Below are 20,995 nucleotides of genomic sequence, written 5' to 3'. Positions count from 1 at the left end.
GGAGCACTAGTCTGCATATGCTAAGGGAATAACGCTAATTTAAACCTTGTGGGCAGCAGTATTTGTGCTCATCAGTTTCTACTAACTTCGAGGGGGCTGTTACATATGCATTATTAAAGGACAGAATGTGGCTCATTTGGTCAAATTTCATAGTTTAGATTTATGAACTTGTATTCATGGTTCTTCTGATTAAGATGTCTGTTTGGCTAAAAATAGATGCTTTAGGGGGTGTGTGGGGGTGTGTGTGTGTGTGAGAGAGAGAGAGCGCACACACACACAAAATATTTCCATTCTTTGGATTAGCTTCATCAAATATAAGATATTAGAGACGTCTTTGCGTGGTTCTGGTATTTTGATTGCCAAATGCATTGGTATTTTATGCTACCCATTTTGAATTAACCTTCTTTTTTTTGTTTGTACATTGCTGAGACAACCCAGTTGTGGGTCAATTAACAAATGCTAATTAAAAAATAAATGTGAAAAGTTCCAGTGAGCTAGCTGAGCTGAAATTTTAGATGCCAACATGACGCAAAACAAAAGAATTTCCACAATGTAACTTTTTGTTTTTAATAGGACCGGTGTCTGACATCAGTGTAACAAAATGCTTCATGGTTTTGCAACTTGGCAATGTGACCAGAGTGCCTTTGTGATAAATTACACAGTTAGATTTGTGGTAGACAGAAAGGATGTGTAATTTTTTTTGCACGTTGACTACAGTCTTGTTTGAATTTGGAGAATTTAAGATGAAAAAATAAGAGCCAAACCAGAACCTCTTCGTTTTAGCAGGCTTGAACAAATCATGAAACTGAGAAAGAATGGGGAAGATCTGGGTTTATGTGTGCCCCTGCATGTGCATGCCAGTTTTCTCAAAATCTTTGAAAGCATACAGGTCCAAGTGCTTGGCTCCCCACAAAGTTGCTTATTGTCAGTTACACATGAGAGCTGCAATTTGGATTGGCTAAATATTTTTCACTGTTGGATCCATTACTTTTCTGCTAAATACATGTGGAGATTAGGCTTTGAGTTCACGTTCTTACTGCTGCTGGAAAGCTGTAAGATGTAAATGCTAAGAAAAAACAAGACAAGTTTCGCTGAACTGTTTTATTCCTTCTCCTCCTCAGTGTCTGAACTACAAGAGGAAGGAATAAATGCCATTAACCTACCACTCAGCCCAATCCCTTTTGAACTAGATCCTGAAGATACTATGCTAGGTAAGTTAAAATACATTTTTGCTTAAACTAACTAATGGATGGAAACAAAATGTCACAAGCCTAGCTTCTTTGTAATGGATATCTCCTATTTCCCCATTTCCACCTCCCTAAAGAGGAAAATGAAGTCCGAACCATGATTGATCCAAATTCAAGAAGTGACCCAAAACTACAGGAGCTGATGAAGGTAAATATGTAAGCACGTTCAAACTCTTCTAAAAATACAAAGCAAAGGAAATATATGTATTTATTTGTTGCATTTATGGTATATCCCACCCTTTCTCCAAGGAGCTCAAGGTGTCATACATGGTTTTCTCCCTCCTTATTTAATGCACAAAACAACCCTGTGCGGTAGGTTAAGTTGAGAAGCAATGGCTGGCCCAAGGTCCCCCATAAAGCTTTATGGCCAAGTGGGCATTTGAACTCTGGTATCCCAGCTTCTAGTCTCATACTCAAACCAGTACACCATGTTGGCCAACCACTGTGAGAGCAAGGAAAACCACATAAGGATATAGAATTGCACTTTTAAGTTGCGGTTCATGCTACTCCATCAGTTTTCCTCTTTACTGGCTGTGTAAGGACCAAGAACATCAACCTTGAAAAGCTTGTTCCCTGTTTCCTGGAGCGACCAGCCTGAGGATCCTTGGCTTCTTTAAGAGAAAATGGTTTGAATTCACATCTTCAGTGTTGAACAATCCCTAATCTCCTTTTCACCTACCTTTGTTCCCAATTGGCCTGGGTAATAATCTCAAATATTTCTATCTTGCCAATTTGACTCTTATCAGGGTCTTCAATGCACAATAAAAAAATAAACATAGTCTAACATGAAAAAAACACAAACATAATCTTAAAAAAAAGGTACATCTCAAATTTACAGTAGAAGCTAAAAGCCCTGCCAATGACAAAAAGGGCAAGCAAATTTGCATTTTTCAGAGCTTAACGTTGCTCCAAAAGCTTGGAAGATTAAGTTTCCACGGATGCTAGAGAATGAGAGGTGTGTGTGTGTGTGTGTAGGTGTATTTCACTCCCACTGCCTCTTCCGTGTTTGCATTACAACATTATTATTATTATTTTGCTATAACTCTGCCTGTTTATGCATTAACACCTGCCATATTCCAAGGCCTCAGGGTAGCCGGTGGTTATTTAATGTGAAATTAAAAGATTCCTGTCCATGAGGACAAAATCCCAGCACAGTTGAAATCAGAAGAAATTGTTCTGTCTAATTTTGTACAATTAACATTTAATCAGACCTACTATTCGGAAGCACCCTCTGTCATTTCTGAGACCACGTTGCACAAAGTAGAAAGTTGGTTTGTGATGTACACACATATGAACTATTTCTGAATCTTTGTCTCTTGCACAGGTGCTAATTGACTGGATTAACGATGTTTTAGTAGGAGAACGAATTATTGTAAAAGACCTGGCTGAAGACCTGTACGATGGACAAGTACTGCAGAAACTCTTCGGTGAGAAATAATTTTATGCATATCACTGGAGACATTTTTCAGGTGCTTGTTTGTAGTTAGGAGTAACATAGGCACTGGTTTCCATTCCTTTATATTTCATATTGCTTCAGGCATCAGTAACTTATGTAGTCATCAAGATGGGATGGGACAAAGTTGGGCGAGCTCTGGAGCAGTGGTGGCCCTGCAGCAGCATGCATACCTGTAGAATACTCCCAGCACGTTTCCGAGCACAGTTCAAAGTGGTGGTGCTGACCTTTAAAGCCCTAAACGGCCTCAGTCCTGTATACCTGAAGGAGCGTCTCCACCCCCATCGTTCTGCCTGGACACTGAGGTCCAGCGCCAAGGGTCTTCTGGCGGTTCCCTCACTGCAAGAAGCAAAGTTAGAGGGAACCAGGCAGAGGGCCTTCCCAGCAGTGGTGCCCTTCCTGTGGAATGCCCTCTCTTCAGATGCCAAGGAGATAAAGAACTACATAACTTTTAGAAGACATCTGGAAGACAGCCCTGAATCGGGAAGTTTTTAATTTGATGTTTTAGTATATTCTGATATATGCTGTGAGCCACCCAGAGTGGCTGGGGAAATCCAGCCAGATGGGCAGGGTATTAATAATTGGAAATAAATGGAAAATCAGATGGAATTCTTAGGAGAACAGAGATGCAACAGAAGACAAAGTGTGATAGGCTTGAGAAGTTGCCAAATTTTGAGACTTCAAACCAGTTATCTACAGAAAATCCTTTGTTATATGTGGGACGGAATGTCTTTGCGTTGCACTTGGTACATGGAGTTGAGGTGTAGACTTACAGCTTTTTCTTCCATTATCACTTCAGAGAAGCTAGAGAGTGAGAAACTCAACGTTGCTGAAGTCACACAGTCTGAAATAGCTCAGAAACAAAAGCTGCAGACAGTCCTTGAAAAGATCAATGAAACCCTTAAACTTCCTCCAAGGAGCATCAAGTGGAACGTTGACTGTGAGTTACACATTTTACAGTGGAATTCTTGGTTACTGGTGGTATTGAAAGTTATGTTTTTCTGCTGTGTTTTGTAAAACTTATTGAATTAGACAGAAGCTAGAAGGCAGATTGAGCAAGTTTACATCTAGAATTGCGTAAGGTGTGCAAAAGTATAGATAAATATATATGTCCTCATTAGTACAGTGGTGCCTCGCAAGACGAAATTAATCCGTTCCGCGAGTCTCTTCGTCTTGCGGTTTTTTCGTCTTGCGAAGCACGGCTATTAGCGGCTTAGCGGCTATTAACGGCTTAGCGACTTAGCAGCTTAGCGGCTATTAACGGCTTAGCGGCTTTAAGAAAAAGGAAACAAACTCGCAAGAACTCGCAAGACGTTTCGTCTTGCGAAGCAAGCCCATAGGGAAATTCGTCTTGCGGAACGACTCAAAAAACGGAAAACTCTTTCGTCTTGCGCGTTTTTCGTCTTGCGAGGCATTCGTCTTGCGAGGTACCACTGTAATGTACTTACCTCTACTGACAGTTGTACACATTACATTTGATTCCACACACACTCCAGAGTTCCTATTGCATGCACAGTATGGGCCCTGTACATACATGGCAGGGAATGAGTTCTTTTTTTAAAATTATTGCTGTTACAATCTCCTTATGGAACTTGCATTTTTTTTTATTCATTTTTTTATTTCCAAGGATTTATAACCCGCTTTTCCATATAAGGAGACTCAAAGCAGTTGGCAGCGTAGTTTCTAGAGTTATTTAATATTCAGGCATTGTACAATTTAATCATTTTATTTATTATTTTGGCATTGTGATATATCCAAGACTGACACCCGCTCTCCTTCTCTGGACAGCAGTGAGAATTGACCTGCCTATTATTATTATTATTATTATTATTATTATTATTATTATTGTTTGTATACTGCCTTGTACCTGTTATAGTCAAAACATACAATTACAATGTAAAAAACAAAGTACATAATAAGAATGAAAACAAAGACAACCCAATAACCTGCCCTTCCACAACACATTTAATAAAAGGGCATTAGATGTCAGTCAGCCAAAGGCCTGGCTAAAGAGGAACCAGTAGCTCCCGTAGTCCTCAGCACTCCCCTGTTCCATATGCCACCTCCTCCTTCTCTCTGTACAGCACAGGAGGAGAGGGCTAGGGCGTGGCTCTTCCTTCTCCTTGCCTGTCTGCACTGGTGGCAGCAGAGAGCAGCAGTTGCTTGCCCACTGTCCCCTCCAGGCAGCAGCTGCTGCTCTCTGCTACTTCTTGATGACCCCCGCCCCGCAAGAAGGCAAGTGAATGAGTGATGCCACTTGCAAGGAGCAACTGTTTCTCCTGTTTCTTGGCAAGTGATTAGCAGCAAGGAAGTGCAGCATCAGTTGCCTCTGGGCAGTGGAGCAGAAATAGTAACAGCCCTGCATATGGCAGCATCTGGGGGCAAGGGAAGCACTGTGACTGGAATCTTGCCAGCAGCTTCCTAAATCCCTGCGTTTATTCCATTGGTTTCCCAGTTCGTCCAAAGAACTTTGAACCGTGTACATTGGGACATCCCTTATCTTGCCTTTCAGCAGCCCATGGAGCTACGTAAGGTGGAAATACCACATTCCCATAAAGCTTCTTAGCTGGGAATGGAACCACATTTTCCCGGATCAAGCCCAATACTTAAGGCAATATGCCACACTTGATTTTAAAGAACATTGAGATGGTATTCAGCTAAAACATATTTGAAGGAAACAGGACTGAAATGTGCTGGATTACAGCCTGTGTATGCAGACTTTTTTCTGTCTAGAACCAATACATATATATACACATAATTATTTTGACATTGGGTGAGTTGTTTGTTTTAAACTTGTATCCTTTTTATCTTTGCCCTGCAAGGAGCCTGCAAAGTTTGTCACTTGGAATACACTGAGTTTTAGTCCTGCAGAGAAACCTCTGCACAAAAACTGATAAATCCAGGAGAAGATCTCACTAGTTATTTTTCTGCTTTATTTAGAAACCTGTGGCCAACCTAAAAGTGTGTGGTTAATAAGATACCTAGAATCTTATGTTTATAGGACATTGCCTGAGAATTTGGTGATAATGCAGACCCAGGAAAACAATAATATAATACAGTTGTAAATCATTACCTTTGAAGCTTGGGGTTTGTTCACAGATTAAAAGTTTCCTGCAGTAAGCCTTTTGATACCTTTCCGTCTTGTTAGTGCTAACTATGCATACAAATCCTGCTGTGAATAAACTATAATAACAAGAACACTTAACAAGTTCATGAAGAATGTTTGAGTCATCCAGTTTAGTAAGTTATTGCTCAAGGGTACAAGCTAAATGGGCTCATTCATCTTCCTGCAGACATTGTGACACTTAAAAATGAATTAAGTGCATGTTATGAATACAAAAATATTCTTCTGATAGTTCATAAATCGACACAGGAATAGGGAAGATAAAGGCACGGCGCTGGGAGTGCATAGATAGCACTTAATATAGCAGCATAATAAAATCTGTGTTTTGAATCAAGCTTAGATTTCCATCTTCAAGCCAGTGGGATCCAGGCACGCAACAAAATCTTACCTGAGGAGTATTTTTGATTTAGTTGTTTTCATAGAACCAGTTGATTTATGACAGGAAAGAGAAGGAGTTAGAAGAAAATACTCTTTCAGCAATCTCTGGCGGGCAGCAACACCAAAGGATAAAATATCCCACATAGTTAAGGAAGGGGGCACTGCATGTTAAAATAAATATTTGTTTTAGTTTGTCTTACAGAATTTGACTTCTTAATCTATTTCAGCTGTCCATGCTAAAAGTCTTGTTGCAATACTGCACCTTTTGGTTGCGTTATCACAATACTTTCGAGCCCCAATCAGACTGCCAGATCATGTGTCTATTCAAGTTGTTGTTGTCCAGGTAGGGATGATTGCATTTTTAAAAGATCTTTGTTTTTACACAGTATTTCAAGAAACGCAGTAACTTTTAACATGTATGTGCTGGTATGTATCAGTTCTGGCCAACACAAATAGTCAGAAGGACAAGCTTTTCCTTAGGCACAGCTAAGCATTGCATTGTCCTTCTTTGAAGGCACGACAGACCACTTGTAACATTGATATGCGAAGCATGTCAAATATGATTTTAGCTCAGAATGTAAGTGTACAGGTATCATGCATTGATCTCTGAAGTGAACGGCTGAGATACAGCATAAGATGAGTGGGCGTCTCCTTCTTCTTCTGCCCTTCCAGCCCACTGTGTGCCCTGCAAATCTCAAGATATTCCAATCTAATCTAATTTAATCACTTTCCTCATAAGGTTGGTGAATGGCTGTCAGTAATCTTACCTGCGATTTCCAGATAATTTTTCTGTCACAGGAGGCATTCCTTCCTGTTTGTTTCCACACAGGACAGGTGCCTTTTAGGCAACAAAGAAAGTCTCTTAGATTGTACACAAATAGAAATGATGTAATTTTGGAGGGGAGTTATTTTATATTTATGTTTATTTAATGGCATTCATATTTTGTAGTTATTTTACACAGAGTATGTTCATGTGTGTATGTGTGCATATATGTAAGTGTGTATGAATATATATATCTCTGTGTGTACACACACACACACACACACAAAATCAATAAATATTGGTGTTGAAAATATTAAATGATCAATCATTTCCCCTCACCCCCCAGAAACGAGAAGGAATCCTCCAGTCCCGTCAGATCCAAGAGGAAATAACTGGTAACACTGAGTATGTCAGCATTTCTGTTGTTTGATCTGCTTTGGAAATTCAATAATTTGCTAACGTTTAACCTTCATTCCTGGGGATTCTAAGAGATGACTACTTCGGACATGGCTTATAACTTAACTGTTAAGAAAGGTTCCACAACAGATAATGTAAACAATGTGGAAAGGGTGGCAACTGAAAATGTAAAAATGCTGCCGATATAGCGTTTGCATACTCAAGTAGTTATTTCTTAACAGAAATGTTCCTGGTTATATGTATTTTAGGGTAATTGTTTTTCCACATCCCGAGTTTGATTATTTCCACTTCAGAAAAGAAGCATACAAATAGATTGCTTTCCTCCCCAACATTTCAATGGTAGAGAGAAAAAAGTTTGAATCATCAGTTCTCCTTCCTTAAATGGCCTTCACCCCAGGAAGTATGTGATATTGCTGAAATGCTCAGTTTAATTCGAGTACAGTATTATTGAAAAGCCTGTGGGGCTATTCCTCAGTTGCTATGAATACAAAGTCATACATATGACCAGATGCATATTTACTCCATATATACAGTTTTCTCTCTGCACTGAAAGAAATATATTAAATTACTGTAAGTGTGTGTACACGTATAATTGCATTATTTCGCTTTCTACAGGGCATTGTCAGGACGGCATGGTAAGTCTCATTTGATTCCTAGCATTTTCGAAAGGTTTCTAAAGTGTACTTCACTTAATTCTGCTGCAGCTGCTTGTTTTGTTCAAAACCAGCTGTACATAGTTCATAGTTGTCATTGTTCATAGTTGTCTTGGTTGGTGTGTAAATCTTAGTGCTGTAAACCAAGAAGTCTGTATTCCAAAGTGGGGCAGGAGGGGGCGGGTTGGAGATTGAGAATAGTATATATTTCCTAAATCAACACTAGTTTGTGCTCCCTCTTCCCCCCAAACATATGCTCCACTGTCCCAAACACAGGTGGTCTATGTTGCCTTCTGAATGCCAATTTCCTCCTCATGTTGGAAAAAGCTATGGAGAATTATTTCCTCAATATTGACAATAATCAGGCACCGGACACACGTGTGGATCTCCTGGGTGTGATCTCCAGTATCTTCCTCACGATCCAGAACAAGCCCCATAATTTTGGGAGATCTACTCTTAGTATATGCATAGGCAGTTTTACTTGCCAAAGGACACCAAACTGATGAAATTGGAAATCCTATTTTTTTGTGACATGTCGATGTTTGCCTTGAAAGCAGATAATTTTACCTAGTAGTGTAGTTTCTTTGAGTACACTAACACAACACATTCTTGCATGTCAATATTTTTACAGCACATTATTTGAGTGTCTGAAATACTTTTCTTAAATGGTTGCTTAAGATTCTGCTAACGGTGTTGTGATCTTCCAGTACAGACTTTCCTTCCTGATAATCTGCTCCATGTGTTCTATACTTAGAAATAAACCCATGTAACAATAGGTTAGCTTGAATGTGAATTTGGTAAATCAAGGTAAAGGATGATTTCAGTATAGCTATCTCAGACACAGAAAGTCTCAATAGCACTTGAGGCCTTCCAGCCCTGGAATTATCATCCTACAATGCTGCATTATCTAATAGCTTGTTGTTATTACGTGTGTTTCAGAAAGGGATGCATTTGACACACTGTTTGACCATGCTCCAGACAAACTCAATGTTGTGAAAAAGGTTGGAAGTTTTCTTTTCTACTTAGATACTGAGCAAGCTAGCTTAATCTGAGTAGTTTTCCTCTCATATCTCTATCTTGATGCATAAGAGGAACTCCCCAGTTGTAAGACCGTAAGACCCAAGGAAGCACTCTTGCCATTTTGGAGGGTTTAGAGCAGTCTCAGATATGTTTTCCTCTGTAGTTCATGCACTGCCCATGTACAGCACCTTCCTCAGGAAGTACTATTAGAACACGTTCAGAGCAGAAGTTCAGATATACAAGCTCCTTGGGTCATAAGCCAGCTTGTCTATTTTAGTATGCCATACAGCCCCAAGTACATCTGATAGAGCTCTACGAATATTAGCAATTGCAAAATGGTGCAAATATAAAACCTTTATTAAGTCCTGGAATGGTGTACCCATTTTTCTGCTTTAATGAAAATCTTTGTCCTTGGCAGTGTGAATATCTGAAAGTTTTTCTCAACATTATATATACTTTCTCAACATTTTACAGACTTGGCACTATAAAAGTCAGATAGAGGAATTTCCATTTTATAGAATTTTGCAATATGATCTCCAGCTGATATAGATCAGCAGGGCTTCCTTGAAAAAGAACAGTGGCATGCCATTTTATATCAACTTACCTCTTGGCTCCAGTGCTATTTTCTCTACTCTTCCATCATACCGCTGCAGCAATAACTCATATAGCTTTTAAAGTGATGAACAGTATGTATTTATTATTTGTTCGGTGTTTGTGATGGGGCTTGACAAAGTTGGATTTTTGACCAATGGATAAAACCATAAAGTATTTAAAACTTAAAGCCTGTCTCTTATAAACTGACAAGTTAAGGAATTAAATAAACCTTTTATAAAATTATGAACTTTGGGTTAGCATTTCTACATGTTAACTTAAGCATACTTTTAAACAATTAAATTTTGCTGATCTAAAAGCAGCTACGTATTGTCAGGGGTTCAGGAGCAGAGGCGAGGGCAAGGGAGGAAACAGAGAGCGAGGGGGAGGAGTCCGAAGAAAAGATGAGTGATGACGACGACCCGAGATCTCCGAGTCTTTCCAGTGAATCGGAAGATTCACAGAAAGGAGCGCCAGTGGCCAGAGCAAGGGGGGAGCCTAGGGGGACACCCCAGGAAGAAGGGACCAGAGGGGGTTCAGAGAGCAGCAGTTGGAAATCGGGGCCAGCGTCCCCAACAGAGCGCAGTGGAGAGGAAGGGCGCCAGGTATCGAGATCCGGCGGCTCGCCGCAGGGGGGAGGGTATGAGTCAGGAGTGGCCACACCTCCATCGGGGAGCGAAGAAACGGTCAAGCGGAAAGTGGAAGGTTGGGGGCGCGCGCCAAGTTCAAATGCACAGGAAGGCGGCATAGTAAGCAGCCCGGAAAGGGAGACAGGTCCTAAAGCCCGCCGCAAGGAGACAGAAGGGTCCGGGGGGTCAGCGTCAGAAGAGTCCAGGAAGGAAGAGACCACGGGGGGCAGAGGGACCCAGAGGAGAACGGTCAGGCGGAAAAGGTGGAGTAAGGCTAGGATATTAAGTTGGTGTACAGGAGGCAGGGACCCAGACAGAGCTTCGCCGGTCTAACCCATAAGACGTAGAGCTGCACGCAGCAGCTGGAGAATGGAAACTGTAACTCAATAAAGACTTTTATAAAGTGAACGCTGGCTAGCGTGATCCTCTGTGAGCTAGGATCTGGAAGCAGCTCTGACACGTATGCTCTTAATTTTCAGACTCTCATAACATTTGTGAATAAACACCTGAATAAGCTGAATTTGGAAGTTACAGAACTGGAAACCCAGGTAGGATTATATAATTGTGTTAGAAGCAAGAAGTCGTTTCCTGTGTTGTTCGTATATCCCCAGTTTATTTTGTTTAGGCTGTGTCAAGCTATTTCCAAGTTGTTTTGAGTTTTAGTTAGTTTTTTTAAAAAACAGACTTTGCTTGGCTAACATATGCAGGTTAACACAGAGAAATGTATTTGCCAGTTGTAACTATGGGTGCTGATAGGCACAAGCTGTGGGTAACCCAGAATGCAAGTTACCGGTAATATGCTTGCTGTGAGAAAACAAGAATCCAACTAACTAGGTTGAGTGGGTCAGCTGGAACCATTTCTGTGTACAGGTCCAGTACTCTAGAAAGGAGAAAATACATTATTTTATCTTGCCTCTCCCCCTCATTCCATTTGTGTGCAAGTTCACACACTGAGTACATTCACACATAATGCTAAACCTAGGTTTAGTTGAACAGGGAAACAAACCACAAAGTGGCTGGCTTAGTGTTATATCCAAACCAAGACTCACAATTCATTTCTCCGAACCCTGTACATGCCACAGAAGATTACACTTCGTGCATCTGAAGAAGTGGGGTCTGGTGCATGGAAGCTTGTGCTAGCATTCACCAGTGAGGAATGCTACATGTTTTGGACTGCAAGTTGCATCATCACTAGCTAGCGTGGCCAACAGCAGAAGGGCACCAGTTGGGGAAAGCTTGCTTGTGTCACAACACATTGGTCATTCTTCACGGTTCCACAATATTATTTGTGGTGGTTTTCCCCCACCACAACAGATAAGTATAGCTACCCCTCTGAAAAATATGTGCATTGTGTTACACTCCCTGCTTCCCTGAATAGTTCTGGGGCAACGCAACTTGGGTTTCGGTTTCCTTCAGAGGAAGGGTCACTGGAAGCATGTGGCATTTTGTAATATGTTGTTTATTTACAAATATTGGAGTAGAGTGGGGCCATAGAGAGCCCCTGATACTGAGCCAGACCAGTGTCCCATCTAGTTCAGTAATAGCAAAACTGACAGGCAGTGACAAGGAACATTCCTAGCCCTACCTGGAGCTGCTGGGGATTGCATACAGAGCATGAGCTCCACCACTAAGCTGTGCTCCTTCCCCATGTACAGGTGGAAGCCAGCAGCATACATTCCTACAAAGCAGCAGTCTGCTCCCTCACATCAGCCCCCTTACCTGAATATGTTTCCTCCTCCATGGCTTACTCTCTGCTCTGTCCTTGCTCCTGTGTCGGTGTGTCTAAAAAATGCTGCTTCTTCATATACAGATATTTCATATGCCTTTGGAGTGGGGGGTGGGGAGTTGCATTGCCTCTCCCAAGCACTCATAGTTTTCACATTCCAGACATTCCAAAGTAATCTCTCCCATTCAAGGCACTTAAGAAAGTTCTCCAGCTGTTTCCTAATCATTAGCTCCCATTGAGAAAACATCTACCAGTCGCTGGGCATTGAGGAGCAATCTGCCTTTTATTTTCTTTTTGCAAGTTCTAAAATTAGATGTTTCACACGGGAATGTAGCTTGCAAAAGAGCATGGTTTTTCATGGGAGTGGAGGGTCTTGGAGGTGGAGAGCAGCTTGTTTGTACACCTCCTTCCATTTTCCACAGCAGCTGTGAAACTACTTATTTTTGCACAAAAGGTACTTACTAGGCAGTTGGTCTGTAAGCCTCCCAATTTTATAGACTACCATGGATGGGGCCACATCAGAGAGCTAATTGCCATAGGTAGCCGGTTCCTCCAAGGTCAGAAAGAGCTGGAATAATAGAATTGTAGAGTTGGAAGGGACGTTGAGCTTTACCTGCTTCACCCCCTGCAATGAAGGAGCCACAGCTAAAGAATCCCTGACAGATGGCCATCCAGCCATTGTTTGAAAACCTCAAATGAAGGCATTCATGAATACACACTGAAAGAGAAGGTAGAACTGCTCTTTCTCCTGAATATAACTGGGGAAGTCAGTGGAAAGCCCACAGGTTGAATGTCATCCATCACAGTTTTTCCTGTGTTTACTGAGCCCCTCTATGATGTCACAAAATAATCTGCAGGAGAGCCGGTTGTTGCTGGAGTAGAAGGAAAGCATTGGCAGGAATTGAGTTGCCTTTTCCTTGAGTATGAAGTCATTTGTATGAATTTGGAAGAAGTGAATAGTAAGATATTGAGAAGGATTATGTCACTGGGGCATTAAAGGGTAGTCTTTGTTTTGGTGGTTTATATATCTCATTGTTTTCTTGACGGAAGAACTCTGGCTCCGAATATGTTGGAAATCCCCCAAAATATGCCGTTGAAACTGGCATTCACCATATTGAGAGGTTGATTGCACTGCCAGAGGCTAAGAGAAGGGTCAGTAGCATATGAAAGGCAGTGATTCAAATAACTGGGGTTTAAAATGAACTACTATCTGCTGCAGAGGAAAGAAATAATCAGGATTTGAGAGAAGGAAGATCTACTGTTGACAGTAGGCATTAGCAACAGTTATGTGATGCTAAGATTAACATTGCCATTCACACGTTGCCAGGTCAAATCATAGTTAAAATCAACAGCAGTTTAAGATTCAGACCTAACACTTAACTGTGGTCATTTGCAAAACAGAACTCAGGATGAGCCTGAGGTTTGCTGTGGCTTGCTTCTTTCACAATAAACTATGATTTGTCCCGATGTCCAAACCAGCTCATTCTAAGCAGATGCATTTTTTTCTACAGCTATTTCCTTTTAAATCATAGGGAAGACTCTCATGTCTACTCTTAGATCAGGTTCAGGAACAATATCTATTCATCTGTTTATTTAGGATGAAAAAATGAAGGGAATAATGCTGAGCTTTCAAAAAAGAAAACAAAAGCCCCTCAGGATTTGCGCAGTATGGGTTCTCATTTTTAAAGCAAGTGGAAGAAAGAACTCCCTAAGAAAGTTATCCTTGACATTCTTCTAGTCCTTTTAAACAGCATACCTGCTTTGTGGGGAGGAGTTCCTAACTAACTAAATATGTATTGTTTAAAAATCTGTGTGCTAAACCACATGAGCTTTATTATAACCCTGAAGTTGCTTCTCACTTTCAGAGAAAATACTTCTTTTGAACATATCCATTGTTTAATACATAATACATTGTAGAATATCTAGCTATGGGTTGAGCCTGACACACAGACACATACACAAAACTCTGAGGGGAGATTGTTTCCCCCAACAATACTGACAGGGCTAACAGTAGCTGCATTCATGTTCCATGGTAAGTCAAGGCTGCTGCTTTTTCATCAATGAACAACACACTGCTGCCCGCTTCCTGGTCCTCCCTTCTTCAGTTTTACCTTGATGCAAGCAGGAAGCCACAATTAAGCTTGGGCTCCCACAACATCCAAATCTAGGATCCTGCTTTGTTTCTCATTAACAATACAGCAGTTGCAAGTCAACAATAAGTTATGGTTTAAGGCTGGATAGTGATCCTGGCTTGTTAAGGAGGCCCAAACTAGGTTCCTAGCTTCAGACATTACAGGATACAGGCTTAATTATAGCTCCATGGAAGGAGCAAAGGAGGGATAATGGTGCGGTGTAATCCAGTTTCTTTATGTTAAACCACAATAAGCCAGCAACTCCTGACTTCATCAGGGTGCAGGGATGACAAGTATATTCTCCTTAGAGAAAGGGCAAGATAAAAATATAATCAATTCATCTTGCACCTTGCCCAGGTATTTGTCTCCAGGTATTTGATGGTTTGTCTCCAGGTATTTGATGGTTTACATCTTTCTCTAGGAATTTTCTATACAGGCTAGTAAATTATATGTAAGATGTACAGATGAAACAGCCTCCTCTTGCTAAAAATGCAAAGCAGTCATGTAGATCAGATCTTTATCATGCCACTAGGTGTCTTTGTTCTGGCACCTTAATTCTTCTAAACACTTGCTCTATGCTCAACTTCTGCCATTATTAATAGGGGTTCCTTCTGTGCAACTTCTGGTTGTTTGTTCAAAATTGGACAGTTTCTATCTTGATTACAACTGTGAGATTACTGTTTGAGAAATGTTGCTGAAAAGAATATGCCGTCTTAAAGTTTGCAGATGGAGTGTACCTGGTGCTCCTGATGGGTCTTCTTGAAGGTTACTTTGTGCCTCTTCACAGCTTTTTTTTGACTCCGGATAGTTTTGAACAAAAGGTAATTCTCCTGTTCAAATTTGTATTTACATTTAAAGAAGAACTGATGTTTCCAATGCTATGATTTTCCAGGAAGCATAATGCAGAAGATTATTTGAACATTAATCCTGGAAGTTCTTTCAGTAATTATTTTTATATGCAGTTTTTTTTATAAATTTCTAACTTTTAAAATTATTTATACATATAAATTACTCCCTGCAAACCATATTCTTAAGTATTATACTGAACCTTGCTATGTACTGTGCACAGAAACCTAGAATTATGAATGATTGCTGTCTCTTAATTAAATCACCAGGTACTCAATGTGTCCTTTGCGTTTGAGCTGATGCAAGATGGAGGGCTTGAAAAACCAAAACCAAGGCCAGAAGGTATATTTCTGAATAGTGAGAACAGACTATAAACTTACAGCTTTAAATAAGGATGAATGGCTGAGTACTAAAAGCAAGAGAGACCATGGGAAAGGAATTCCACCTTTTATTTGATGATTAATTTGATTGACTGTTTCTTCCTATTTCCCTGTGCTAGAAGAAACTGATGGGAGTTGGAGCTGAACAACATGGGGAGCTCACCACATTTGCTACTTCTCCCTTAGATCTTGAGGAGACTAGTGCCAACCCTTCTAGAATCCCTTTACTCACTGTATTCCATAGGCCAGTGGTTCCCAGTTGGTGGTTCATGGACCCCGGGGGACTGCAACACCATTCACATAAAAACTACCATAAAGATATCAAATTTTTTTTTAAAAAAGAGGTTCCATGGCTTGGTTTTTGAAAAACTGGGGGGGTTGTCTTCAGTACTTTGCTAATGGGGAACCACTGCTGTAGGTGCTGTAGGCGAGTTATTGTGTTGGGTGTTCAGGGCAAATTGCAATTTTTGCATTGAACATTTGAGGCATTTGGAATAATATCTGGGGATAATTTGGGGATAAAATGACTTCTCATATGCTTCAGGTGTTCAGTGCAAGCTGCAGGGCAAGATTCAGGTAAGTTCTACTTTGAGGAGACCACTGAAAGTTACAGAAATGACTAATTTGGTTCTATAACCCTCAGGCTAAAAATAGGTGAGGCTTCAAATAGCACTTCAGCTGTGTCTCTGTGTACCTCTTTGCTTAGGCTATGGGGACCATATTACCTAGCAGTCTTATGTTTAGTGTGTCTGTTCCCTTGAAGGAGTATTAGCAGGCCTGAAAATCTCATGTTGACTGGAATGAAGGTACCAATATTAGTGGCAACAGAAGATCTGTCTATCGTTAGACAGATGCATAACCAATTTCCCCCCCGTTTCCCTGTCCCTTCTCTCAGCCAAACAACTGTATTGGCTGCTGCTAGGGTAAATGAAATCAAATGAAACAAATTCATAATGCCTGTGAAACTCATTCAATTTGACTCATTTTTCTTTTTTAAGTTGTAGGAAATGAATGCACACCTCTAATGCATAGTCCCCAAGTCATTTTTATTTTGGTACATTTCCACCTTATTCTTTCACTTCAGTAGCTTAGGATATTGTTGTTTAGACGCATAAATTGAAAACATTGTGGGTGTAATGATACAATATTAGAAACACAGATCATTAACTTTAGAGGCAGTTGTTCTAGGCTGTATTGCTTAGGTAGATTAATAGTGACTTTTAGCACATGGCCTCAGTCAAAGTGAGGGGAGATAGCATGGGAAATCTAGAGCCAGAATGAAAATGGAGAATTGCTATGATCCCACATCCCTTGTGGACATTTAATGTCATTATAGCACTTCGGTTTCCCAGGTATTTATTGCTCAAAGAGATGGCTGATTCCACCCCTTGGTGTAAATCAAACCACAAAAACGTTTCAGCATTCATTTACATGCTTATGTGTGTGTGTATATATATAGGACATTGCATGTGCAATTATTGAAAAGCTTAATATGAAACTTCCTGCTCAATGTGGATGGAAAAACACATCTGTTTTATATGTTGCTGCATTGGGCAGAATGCCCATGTTTAAAAATTGCAGTGAGCATAAGAAGACTGAAAAGAATCTTAATCTAACTGTGAATAGAAAATAGCTTTTTAATTTAATTCTTGCTTTGATAAATGGGTTTTTAAAATAATGGCATGATGTTATAAAAGTATTTAAGGATGAAAAATAACTGAAATGAGGCAACAGGTCCCCCCCCCCTTGAAGCAACAACTGGGTTTCACTGAACAATGAAGTGCTTTTCTTTTTCATACTCGCAAGCCTGAAATGCTCAGAGCAGGGAATTTTCCAGTATCTGTTTGGGGGTCTTGGAAAAGAGGCTTTAGACTGGCTGCCCCTGCTCTGTGGAGAAGCATTCCTGCTAAGATATAAAAAGGCACCCATTTCCCAAAAGCAATGAAGACATGTTCTCCCCTCCCCCCAACAAGACTTAGGTTTTAAAACAATACAAAATGAATATCTATTTTCACTTATTTCTTGTAATAATTTTAAAATTATTTTAGCTGGTTTTCTCGTATACGTTTGCAAAGCACCTTAACACATGCCTAAATAGTGAATCATAAATAAACAAATAAAAATACACCCAATATGATCCTGCTATGGAATTTTAATATTCAAATCACCAAGGTATTTGTGAGGCTTTATTGCTCCACGATAGCCCCTAAACCAACTGAATTGTGTAATAAAAATGTTATCGTATAATTAGACTTGCCAGCTTACCAAATGGTCCCCCAGTCTGGATTCTATAAAGACCTATGTAGCATAATGGGTTTCGGATGCTAGTAATTTCATTTATTTGTCATTTAGCTATCTCCATCACTCTGATTATGCAAATAATTTGCAATAGGCCTGCAGTTTTCATAAATATGCAAACGTATGGTATAACCAAAAGCTACACTGTGGACATTTACAGTTTGTACAACTAAAGAGCAATGGGAAAATTTTACATTGCTGTTCGGAATACATAAATCATTTATATTTTAGAGTCTTAGAAAATTCCAAGAAAAAATTAGGATTTCATGTTCTGTTGAAACTTATTAAAATGAATGGTATGTTCAATCTGGAGGAGTACTTAACAAAAGTAGGCTTTGCGTATTTCCCTTGAGATAAAATTACCATTCTCACGAATCAGATAGTTATTACTAAGGACAAAGACCTGAACTGCGTTTCTCAGTCACAATACTGAAAAAGAGCCCATAATGTTCAGTTACAGCTGAAGGTCTGACTCAGGCCTGCACTGCACAACTTGTGACCCACCAAGCCAAGCACAGTTCACCAACCCTTTCTTGTTACCTGCCAGGTGCTTCACAAGCCCATCTTTTTGGAGGCCCAGGTAGGCTCTAAAAACAACGTTCTGTCAGCTGCTTGTGAGCTATAACTAGATAGAGGGTTGGCTACATTCAGTTTGGTTGGTCAAAACTTTGGTACAGGCCTGTTCTTAAATGAATGCACTTGTGGCTGGTTTTGAGCATACTGTTGCTAAAATCCTATTAAAGTTGACCAAAGCAGCCCAGCTCATATATGACTGCAGTATTTGCCTATAGAGGCAGATGCATGATGATGCGTCTTCCAAATACGGGCTGTTTTATTTGTTCCCCAAGGTCATTAAAAGCTCAGCATTTCTTCTCTTTTTCCCTAGACATCGTAAACTGCGACTTAAAGTCAACTCTGAGGGTGCTGTACAATCTGTTCACCAAATACAGAAACTTGGAATGAAGAAGTCCCTTGGGATCCCACAGGTGGCTAAGTAAGGAACCAACCAACCCAACAGCCACTCCTGTTTTGCAATCGTTCTTTTACTTGTGTACTATACTTCCTTCACATGTTCCATATTTTTGCTATGTTTGTTTTGCACAAAAAATGTTTTAAATTAGATCTTGTCTGCAGTCCAAAATATTATGAAGTGAACCTCTGCTGGAAGATGCATATTCCTTTGTTTTTACTAGCTCTTGATTTCTTGGAGAGCAAGCAAGAACGCCTGATCCCACATCCAGGTTAAGAGAAACAAACTGATTTTGATAGAAATGCCAGCCTCTTCCTATGAGCTATGACATAGGTCTGTGCACTACTACATGGTGAATGTGCTATCTTCTTCTGCGGGATCCTCTCTAAGCCAAAGAATAGGTATGCCTGCTGTCTCTGGTGCTTTGGCAGCTGCTGCTGCTGCTTTCTATACATTACTCAGCTATGCTACACAAAGGACATAATCAGCCCAGAAAGAGGATAGTCCTTTCTCAATGTGCTTAGCTCTTCATCAAGACAAGCTGGACTAGCAGCAGAGCTGTGTTGCTCCCATATATCAAGGTAGCCAGGGACTCTCCCCTGTCCCCCGGGTGTCATTTTAGATTGTGGTGCAAACTGCTGCTTTTAAGAAGTAGATGCTCAGTTGTTCCATAGAATCAATCAGATCGACATGCTTCAGTTTAATTAAGTTGTGGATTGAGCTGCAGGATGTTTTCTCTGTCTGTGTTTATTGAATATTTATTTCAAAGAAAGGATCCATTGTATTCCTAATGAGATGTATGAGGACTATTACAAAGATCATGGAAAATGTAAGAGAGACAGACACCATAGGTGGTGTGATGCAAACTGAACTATGAAACTAAGCTTCATAATTTGACTGACGTGGCTTATAAGGGTCCAGGTATGTGTTCCCTGTGCATACATTCCTCATCATCTTTCATTCCTTAGAAGCTCACAGATCATGCAGCTTTCCTTTAACTACAGTGCATTTAAAATAACCTGCAACATGTAGTATTTTTTACAATGTGATACTCTTGCCTAGTTGCAAACGCTGTGGTACGAAGTATGTAGATAGTTTCAGTATGGAAACTCTTTTGCAACAAAGCACATAGAAAGTCAATGCAGTGGGCTTCTTGGCTAGAATCCAGGTGGAATCAGCCCTGCCGGGATATTGACATAAGCTTTGTTTACATAATTGAAACGAAACATAAAATGATGTAATTGGTACAAGTAAGAAGCAGCTTTGGTGACAGAAGCAAAGGTAAAGGTTGTTCAAAGAAAGAATTATTTTTGCATACCTTGGCCTTTGGAGATCTAAAATGAATGAGAAATGTTGAACATTTTATGAAAATCAGGTTCTCTTGCATTATGATTATTACTAAGGCTAAAATTAACTTTTTTGGATTTTTGATTTTAACAGGATAATACAACTATATACTGTATACAGAAGAACTTGTGATTTTTTTTGTATGTATTCTTTGCCAAATCCTGTTAAAATACAAACACTTTAATTTTAGGATCAGCACCAATAATTTGTGCTGCAATTTGTCCCATGCTTACTTTGTACTGAACATTGAGGGGAAAGTAGCTTACTTTTATTTATTTTTTATTCGTCTCTACCAAAATGATAAAACCTAAACGTAAAATAACATCCCGTACCTATCTTATACCGTATGGCTCTGATTTTAAATATTTCTTATGCTTAGTGAAGAGGTGGTGTGACTCCTTTAGTTAGTTCACATTTGATTTGTTTTTTTGTAATGCAAGTAAAGGGGTTAATATTGTATAAGGACATGCCTGTTGCCTTCCTGATGTTGATCGGTTGCCTTTAGAGATTCAGTAGCCCAGGGGCCAATCATCATCTTCATGTTAGTAAAGGTGCCACGAGGTGACCATCTCATCAGTTTTGTCGGTTGACCATCACTTCTGCCTTGTGTGGTGAGAATGGGGTGGGGGGCTGGGGAGGGGCATAATGTATCCAGGTAAAACTCATTTGAGATGTGCATATGTATATGATAGGTTACATACCATTTTTCGCCACATGAGGGTGCATACAAACAGCGTAATCACTGCACAAAAAATAGACACGTCTGAATTATCTGATAGTGGCTTTTAGGGTAACCAGATACAAAGGCTCCTATGCACCTAAGAGTTCTGTAAAAGAGGGTCAGCAGGTACAACTTTTCTCCCTTCTGGTTGAGATGCTTCACCACTTGAAGTTAGGTTCACATATAGGATCTTATCCAGGAACCTCGCCTTCCTTTGCATCTTAAGTATTTTTACATTTTTTAATAAAAAAACCACCATGAATATTAACTCTCTAATTATATTGGCAGGCATTATACACT

General features: G+C 40.1%; 1 protein-coding gene across 1 annotated transcript in view; it reads left to right on the top strand.

Annotated features, from left to right (window-relative positions):
- PARVA (parvin alpha) overlaps nt 1–18,824 on the top strand; it is a 71,116-nt gene extending 52,292 nt beyond the window's left edge. The window contains exons 2-13 of the mRNA XM_082194686.1: nt 1,122–1,211; nt 1,325–1,395; nt 2,572–2,674; nt 3,500–3,640; nt 6,430–6,545; nt 7,312–7,370; nt 7,998–8,017; nt 8,975–9,036; nt 10,755–10,823; nt 14,853–14,954; nt 15,249–15,321; nt 18,544–18,824. Of these exons, the coding sequence (XP_082050812.1) occupies nt 1,122–1,211; nt 1,325–1,395; nt 2,572–2,674; nt 3,500–3,640; nt 6,430–6,545; nt 7,312–7,370; nt 7,998–8,017; nt 8,975–9,036; nt 10,755–10,823; nt 14,853–14,954; nt 15,249–15,321; nt 18,544–18,620 (983 nt within the window). The 3' untranslated portion in view covers nt 18,621–18,824. The remainder of the gene's footprint in view (nt 1–1,121; nt 1,212–1,324; nt 1,396–2,571; nt 2,675–3,499; nt 3,641–6,429; nt 6,546–7,311; nt 7,371–7,997; nt 8,018–8,974; nt 9,037–10,754; nt 10,824–14,852; nt 14,955–15,248; nt 15,322–18,543) is intronic.
- Nucleotides 18,825–20,995: the final 2,171 nt, after the last annotated feature.

The sequence above is a fragment of the Podarcis vaucheri genome, assembly GCF_965113315.1.
Source record: "Podarcis vaucheri genome assembly, chromosome: 1".
Lineage (NCBI taxonomy): Eukaryota > Metazoa > Chordata > Lepidosauria > Squamata > Lacertidae > Podarcis > Podarcis vaucheri.
This window is presented reverse-complemented; position numbering and strand designations above follow the sequence as displayed.